General features: G+C 41.5%; 1 protein-coding gene across 1 annotated transcript; it reads left to right on the top strand.

Annotated features, from left to right (window-relative positions):
* The first annotated feature begins 5,111 nt into the window (after positions 1–5,111).
* On the top strand, positions 5,112–8,397 carry LOC121797369 (protein LONGIFOLIA 1-like). Its single transcript, XM_042196124.1, has 4 exons — positions 5,112–5,457; positions 5,521–6,720; positions 6,832–6,988; positions 7,637–8,397. Exons 1-4 carry the CDS (start codon positions 5,341–5,343, stop codon positions 8,179–8,181), a joined length of 2,019 nt encoding a protein of 672 aa, XP_042052058.1. The 5' UTR covers positions 5,112–5,340; the 3' UTR covers positions 8,182–8,397.
* Positions 8,398–8,926: the final 529 nt, after the last annotated feature.

The raw sequence follows: 8,926 nt of genomic DNA, 5'->3' as shown, positions 1-8,926 counted from the left end.
ATCGAGAGAGCTACGTAAATTTAAAGTTTTAAGATGATTTTGGGATAGAGAATTGACATTAATACCCTTTAAGTTTATTTAATATTTTCTTTAATTTAAAATATAATCCATGTGACATTATTTCAACCACTAGATCTTCTAATACAATGGCTGAGATTTAGTCTTAATTTGTGTTCGCTAATTAGTTAGCAATTGATCACTCCCTCATATATGAATATCTACTTTAAATAATATGCTAAAATAGGTTTATTTAATCTATTAGTACATTTTTTATTCTCTTTCATTTAATGGGTGTTAAAATAGGTTTATTTAATCTATTAGTACATTTTTTATTCTCTTCATTTAATGGGTGTGGCTTAGGCCTGCAAATTCAGGTACCCGCGGGTATCCAAACCCGAAAATTCGGGTACTCGAACCCAAAATCTCAAAAATATCATATACAATACCCAACCCGTATGTGATTTCGGGTACCCTAATACCCGATGCGGGTACCCGTATCCAACTGATCGGGTACCCATAAACCCAAAATTATTATATTTCAAATTTATTCTAATTATATAAATTATATTTTGATGAGAATAGAAATTATTAAAATAACAAAATACTACTATTTATTGATTATTATTAAAAGTTTAATCTTTAATTTAATGTTTTAGCTTTCTCTAGATTAGGATTCTATCACATTATATAAATAGACACTACTTAATTTAAAAATAAAGAATTTTTTGGTACAAATTGAACTCAAAAGAGATTAAAATAAAAATTTTAAGATTTTAAATAAATCGGTAAATAAAATGGATAAAGCATAACTACATATTGAAAAAATAATAAGTAAGAATATAAATAATGCAACATGATGCTTAAATAAAATAGAACACAAATGTAAACAAGTATTAAAGTCTAGATAATAGAATAATAAAATGTCAAAGCAATCCTAAATCGGGTTGCATTATACTAAAAACATTCATAAATCTAAATGTGATTATATAAATTTTCCCTAAATTTATCTTACGGACAGTAGGCGCTATACTAAATCAAAATAATTATCATAAATACATAATTAATCGAGTATTAGTCGAGTACCCTAATACGAGTTTCGGGTGAACCCGAAAAATTCTAACATTAACTACCCAAACCCGTACACGAACTCATAATTTCGGGTTTCGGGTACCCAACACCCGCCGGGTATTGGATCGGGATCGGGTATACCCGAAACACGACGACTAAATTTTCACCCCTAGTGTGGCTTACAGAATCGCCATGCATGATTTTAGCGCCAGTAGGTAAATATGAAATTGTATTCCCGCCATTTGATTTATAGTGTCGGCAAACTAGTCACCAAATTTTTAATGCACATTTTAAAGTGCATAACTTTACATCTTTGCTTGCATTAGGAAAAATGCACCATGCTTTGGCCTTAAAAAAACGCTAGTACTATAAAAAGATAGCCCACTCATCTCCTTTTTTTCTTCATATTTAGAATATTTTAGTGTTAACTTAATTATATGAATAAAATCTTCCAATCTTCCGAATATTGTTGTGAATTTTTTACTACAACACAAACTAGCAAGCGCCTGCGCTTTGGCTAGTCAGCAGCAAATTTGGAATATAATTAGAGCATCAATCTCATCCATCTCACTCACGATTTACATGACAATTGGTTTAAATGAATAGAATGAAACTAGGCTATTGTAAATTTGGCACGTTTTATACTTACAGAATGGAATTTTAGTATGCTGAATCAGCCCTGAGCAATCGAAAACAATGTCATAGGGTATAAGCAAGAAAAGTTGTTTTTTTTTTGTTTTCATGTCAATTGGATATGTTAGTGCGCGTACATGGTCGTATCCAACTGTGCCCGTTCAATCCAACCTTGCACGACCATGTAGATATAACCTTAAAAAATCCTAAAACCCAACAAATCGAACCATATATTTAAAATTTATAATTGTTGGTCCATAAAAAGAAAATAGGGGTTGTTTAAAAAAATACTTACTACCACTCCCTTCGTTCCTTGTTAATAGAGACATTTCTTTTCGACACGGAGTTTAAAAATAGTGTATTAAATGAATGGTGAAAAAAGTAAAAGTGAGTAAAATAAGAGAGAATAAAGTTAAAGAGAAAATTAATTTTTATCAAAAATAGAAATGACTCAATTGACTTGGAATTTCTCAAAATAGAAAAATGACTCTATTAACGTGAAACAGATACAATTAATATAGGAGTACAATATTAAATAAACTATAGAAAATTATTTTGGTGGATAACGAAAAAACGATTTCGAATATACGCCACCAAACACGGTCGAAAAAACTCAAGGGAAAAAAAAGACCAACATTTTGACAACAAATTGTATGTGAACTTTTAACAATGCCTTTTCATAAGGACATAGTTGAGATTCTTAACGATACAGTTCATATTTTTAATTGAACATATTATATTTGATATTTTTAGAAATTGTATATAATCCAGTTGATTTTAGGCTTTAGGATACAATTTATGGTTTACATGGTAGTGCATACAACATGCATATGGTTCTTAAGCGCATGGTCTGGTACAACAATGTTTGAATTTCGGTATGCTTTGAGTAAGAATTGCATAAATTACAAATGTTTGAATTTATATTTCAATACTTTGGGATATTTTGATGTATTTAAAAAAAAGTGAATAGAGGTTAAGTATAGAAGATACAAATAATAGAGTCAAATCGAAGGCCAAACGTAGTTCAGCAATCCGGTGAGTTGAACATGAAGTGAACTCGACAGTCTGTTGAGTTGGAGGCATGGTAAACTTAGTAGTCCACCAATGAATTAGCCAAAATTATCTTATTTTTTTATCATCTATATCTATCCCGAATAAATTTCAATACGAAGAAGATAGCACTCAAAACATCCTAAGTGGTGCGGATGTACCGGCGGACATCCCCGCGGACATCCCAAAAACACCTTCTGTCACGTCATAAGCACTTCCCACTGCACTGTCACGTCATAAGGACATCCCACTCCACAGTGGCGGACATCCCAAGGACACCCCGACGGATTTCCTACAATAATAAAAATTCACAAATTCACCAAATTAAACAATTTACAGAATTAAATAATTTACGGAATTAAAATTTCGACACAAATACGGAGAAATCGCAACCACTTTATTTAAAAAACATACATAGTACAAAAAAAACATACATAATTATTAAAAAAATTACATAGTTAAAAAAAAACCGCTGTCTCACTCCTCGGATTCCCCGCCCCAGTACCCTCGTCGTCCCCGTCGGTAGTCCCCTCGTCGCCACTCTCCGCCATGTCTCCCAACCCCAAATCGTGCCGCATACTGTTGATGATATCCTTCAGCGACGACCTGTAATGGCGATCGGTCGATGTCCGCCATTCAACCATTGCACGTAACAGGGTTTCATGTTGTGCGACGCGGGCGAGTGAGGGGAGCTCAGGATCATTTTGGGTAGGAGCTGCTGATTAGGCCTCGGCGGACCCGCCGGCGCTTCCACTCGGCATCCGCGCCGCGGACTTTTGCCCCACAGGGAGACGGCGGCAGGCCAACGATGAAGGTGTCGGGAACTCTGCCTCGGCGGGGGGAGTTCGTGGTAACCAGCACTGCTACTGTACTCCCCGGAGGCGCTGATCTTCGTCCGCTTCGGCCAGCCAGATTCAACACCCGCAGTAAACTTGGCCGAAGACTGCACCACAAGATACACCTCCCAATATTTGAATTCCCCGAAGCCCACCGCAGCGTCTATGAACTGATGGTGAGACAGAAGCTTCACATCCTCGGCAGACATGCCGCTGGTTGCCGAGCGGAGGTTGTTTGTGTAAATGCCGGTGAATCGGCTGAGCTGCCTCTTCAGCCGCTCCCACTGTTTCCGGCATTGCTCTCCGTTGTGAGGCTTCCCCTGGCGGTTTGAGTTGGAGGTAGCTTTGGCTAATGCGCCACCACATCCTGTCGATATGCTGGTTAGCCCCGATATATGGATCCTCCACTATACTGATCCACGCCTTCGCAAGCGCGATGCACTCCTCTGTGCTCCAGACGATCCTCTTTTTCCCGCTGGATCCCTCCCCCACCTCAGCGGCCACCGCCTCGCCATCGTACCCCGCCGCAGGCGAGGTAGTGCCCCGTCCCCCTGCCCCTCCCTCTCCCTGTCCTCCCCCTCCTCCCTGTCTCTGTTGGTGCATCTGTGGGAGAATCCCGGATCGGAGATAGCCCCAACTCCTCCATCGAGAACGTCTCGATGCCAGTGAACTGAGTCTCGAGAGGAGTACTTGGGGGTTTTCCGTCGACAGTAAATCCATATAGTGGCGATAGACATTGTCCACCGGTGATTAGGGGACCTCCTGCATACTCCCCCCGCAGCGACAGGCGAGCCCTGCATCATCCCCGGCATTACGGGCATCATACATGGCATTGGGGTCATTCTGGCACTCACCCCGGGCATTTGGGGCATCATCCCATACCAAGGTGGGTACATGTTGTAGTACCCGGACATCATCCCCGCCGTCATTTGGGGTTGGGGCATCATCCCCGCCATTCCGGACATCGTGGCGGACATTGGAGTACTTCCGCCAACGGGAAAGATCGGTCCATGTGACTCGCTCGTGGCGGGAGAATCACTATCGTGGTGCTCCATTTATCTTCGAAAGAAAAGTATTTAGAGAGAGAGATACTCGTTAATACAAGTGAGACGAATGAAATGAAATTTAACGAGCCGTATTTATAGAATTTCGGAAAAAAAATTAATAAAATAATTGGGACGTCCGTGGGGTCATCGCAATGGCGGACGTCCCCAAGGACGTCGCCACGGACGTCCCGGGAACGTCGCGGAACTCCAGTGTCCGCAGCGGACATCCGTATCCGCGTCACCTTTGCACAATGGCAGATGTCTCGCGCGGACGTCCGGCACGCCTGTCGGACGTCCGTCGGGACGGGCGTCATTGCGGATGCTCTCGATAACAACAACAGCTCATACAGAATAGAACAAAAATATAATTATGGAAAATAAACATAAAGATATTATAGCAATATAAGAATTGTGTGTTAAAATGATTGTCCATAGAAAAAAGAGGAAAAGAAATGCAAAAATAGAAAGGAGTGTGTTGTAAAAGACGAAGTGGAGGTGATGAGAAACTGCCACGTGGAGAGGGAAAGAGTGGCGGAAGTGCAGCCGATTCTGCACTCTCTGGCAAAACGCATCGCGAGAAATAAATAAAAAGCAGTCAAGATTTATGAAGCTGCACCCATCCCATCATCAACACTAATTACCACTCTCCCCCTCTCACTCACAGAGATCCCAAATGTGACGTTATTTTCAGTGCACTTCCATTCCAAATGACGACGGAAGACGAGAATCTGGAGAAGCATATCCACAAGCAAATGGGTTGTATGGCAGGATTCCTCCAAATCTTCGATCGCCACCACATTATCACCGGAAAGCGCCTCCCTCCGGTATGCTCCTCAATCACTTTTCTATTCAATTTGTTTCAGTAATTGACGATGCTTCTCATTTAGGTCAGTGACGCCACGTCGGATTCGGAAAAATCAGCCCCGCATTCGCCTGATTTGGGGAAGCAGACTCCGCCGCCTGAGCTTCCACCCAAATCCCCACTCCCGCTGTCTGTATTCGAATTGAAAGATGGCGTCAGATCGTCCTGGAAGTTTCGGAAGGAAGCGCCGCGGCTTTCGCTCGACAGCCGCGCCACCACTGATGCCAAGGGCAGCCTCCACCCCAAACAAATCCGAACCACCGAGGAACACCGCTCTCCTAGCGTCATTGCCAGGCTAATGGGGCTGGACCAATTGCCAAATTCATCCGATTCGAATCTGCCGGAGCTCCGGCGATCCGCTTCTGAATCCAGAGTCTCCAGAGATCTATTCCAATCGCGATTGATGGCAGCTGATTCCACCACTCCGTATCCCAAGTCTCCCACCCCGCAATCGCTATCAACTCATCACAACAACGCCTCGCTCAATCCACATTACACACACCCAAGGAAACAATCCGTCAAAAAAGGCGACGTCTCCATCGGATTAAGCAGAGGCGGTGTGAATTCGGTGTCGCCATGGCGAGCTCCGCAGCCGCGCAAAAATTTCTTCGACGTCTTCCCGGAGCCGAAGCAGAACATATCAATCTACGGAGAAATCGAGAAGCGTCTCAGAATGCGAGGAGTCGACGAGCCATCAAAGGATTTAGAGACGTTGAAACACATACTCGAAGCTCTCCAGCTCAAGGGGCTTCTACATTCCAAACCGCCGCAGCCGAACCACGTCCGCCACCGGAACTTCATCTACGACGACTCACCGATCGTTCTCATGAAACCGACACGGCCGCCGCCTTCAAAACCATCCAAACAAGTGAACGGAGTTCGCCGGAATTACAGCCTCAGCGGTGAAACCTCCCCGTCTCCTAGTCCCCGGAGGGAACGAAATGCTCGCAGCCCTACCCGTTCAGGCCGTAGCGGGAGCCCGATTTCCCGGAGAGTTGATGGCAGTGTGAATGCGAGTCGGTCAAACTCTCCGGCTAAACCGAAGAGGAGTGTGAATGAGTTAACTCCGGTCCGTTCGCCGAAGATTAACAGAATCGGACCAGACCGGTCACCGCGGTTTAAGAAACCTACGGTTGTGATCAACCAAAAGGAGAAGATCAAGACCGTTGAGGATGCTTACTCGTCTGTTTCCGTGGGCACGGTGGAAACACCAACTGATACAGAGGTAAATCTAATAATAAATCCAATGTTATTATTATTATCCATAATAATCGAGCTTTTTTTTTATAATTCTATAAATAAATTTTAGTGTAGTAATAGTGAAATTTGAGCGCAGGGAAAGAGTTTATTAGAGAGGTGTGATAAGCTGCTTCACAACATAGCGGAGTTTGCTGCAGCCGACATGCAGCCGAGCCCGGTGTCGGTTCTCGATCCCTTCTTCGACTCGTTGACGCCGTCGCCCGTTACGACTAAACGGAATATTCATTTCAAAGGTAATCATAAATATTCTCATATTTTCTTCACCACTGTCACCATCAATCTGTTTTTTTATGTCGCCATCCTCTTATTATTATTTATGGCACATTAATTTTGAACGCCGAATGTGGAAAATAGTGTAAACCGGTGTAGGAATAGGAGAATACTATATAGTATACTTATTTAGTATTTACAATTGTGTGATTAATGTGTGACTCCTTAAAAGGAATATGCAGAGTATTTAGTGGTTGGGCTCATAATATCTGCTAGGAAAATATTTTAATGTGGTGTTAGTTGTTGGAATGTAGTAGTAGCATAGAATTCTTCGTTGGATTAATCAAATTTCGGTAGTACTAAAAAAGATTGAAAAAATATAAGAATAAGATCAGTATTTTAGGTACAAAATGTAATAGTGAAGAGAAACATCCATATGCTAAACATGTGAATAAACTTGTTGTTCATGTTTGGTGAAAGTGAGACCAAATCTCGTTTCAATATGTAAATGCAGAGGAGAGGTGACCACAATCACAATCACCTTTCTAATGATAATGTGGTCCTTAGCATTTAAGGTTCGTTTGGCTGTGTTGAAAACAATGCTACTCTGTTCATTCGTTACTTCTTGATTGCTTCCAATTTCTGCACTAATTAGCATCATCATGTAACAGATCATTATGGAGAGTCGGAGGAAGAAATCTGGAGCCCCATCGTCTCCCCTATCTGCTCCAAACGCTTCGATTCTGACTGCGATTTTGTGTACATCTCAGACATCCTACGGGCATCACATTATCTCCCAGAGGAGTCGGATGTCTTTGTTTTACTTGAGAAGCAGCAACATATCAAAGGGAATGATACGTCTAAAGTGTCGAGGCTTCAGAGGAAGCTCATCTTCGACACCATCACTGAAATCCTTGCGAGGGAGGCGTGGCTGCCTCCTTGGAAGGCACGCCACAGTGCCATGACCCTCGACAAGGTGTGGTCCGAGTTTCAAAAGATTCGAGAATGTGAGACTGGTCATGAGGATTTGTTCGAGACCATTTGTGGAGTCCTGAAGAAGGACCTAGCAGGGGACGGGTGGGGGGATTGCCCGATGGAGGGGTCGGAGGTCGTTCTTGACATTGAGAGGATGGTGTTCAAGGATTTGGTGTCTGAAACAATCGAGGATCTATCCTCATCATCAACCATGATGCTTAGGAGGAAGTTGGTTTTCTGAGGAAAAGAATTCAAGGATGGTTTGTTCACGGGGGAAGGACTGATAATTCTAATTCATGTGCTAGTGCATTGTTGTGTGTTACTTTTTGCTTCTTTTCTTTTCTTTTCTATTTTTTAATCAATGGGAAATGCTGCGATTTTAACGCTCACTTTATTATGCTAGATTGTTGTAAACTAAAATACATTATTGGAATAATAGTTGAGCCAAATATCAAGATTCCGAGGTCTCAGTCTCTCTTTAAAGTTAAACATTGTTGTGTGGGTTGGCATGTGATTGTAGAGTTATATACTGAGACAAAGGAATCGTGTCTGTAAAGGGAAAAGAGGGGTGTGGTATATTTGGGACAATGAGTCAATGACTATTGTTTAATTTGTTAGTATTTGAGTCCTTTCAGTGTTTATTAACCAATTCTTATTCCAATGGCTCTTCTTATTATCAAGAAAATGGATTCAATTAACTTCAATTATTGTTGTAAATGTGAAAAGTCTGCAAAACTACACTGATACTATAGAATGAAGTAAGTATTATGTTCGTTCCAAATGAACATTTGGTAACTTATAAGTATTCTGTTCGTTCCACAAATGAAGCGTTTGTTGCTTAGTTACATGATTATATGCAATGACGTTTTATCTCCTTTCGTCCCAATTAAACATATTTTGTTTGTCCCAACTACATTAAAGTTTTTTTTGTCAGGGAGATTAAGATAATGTGACAAATAAGTTAAATAAAGATAAAATAAAATACT

This window comes from Salvia splendens, chromosome 3 (assembly GCF_004379255.2).
Source record: "Salvia splendens isolate huo1 chromosome 3, SspV2, whole genome shotgun sequence".
Classification (NCBI taxonomy): Eukaryota; Viridiplantae; Streptophyta; class Magnoliopsida; order Lamiales; family Lamiaceae; genus Salvia; species Salvia splendens.
This window is presented reverse-complemented; position numbering and strand designations above follow the sequence as displayed.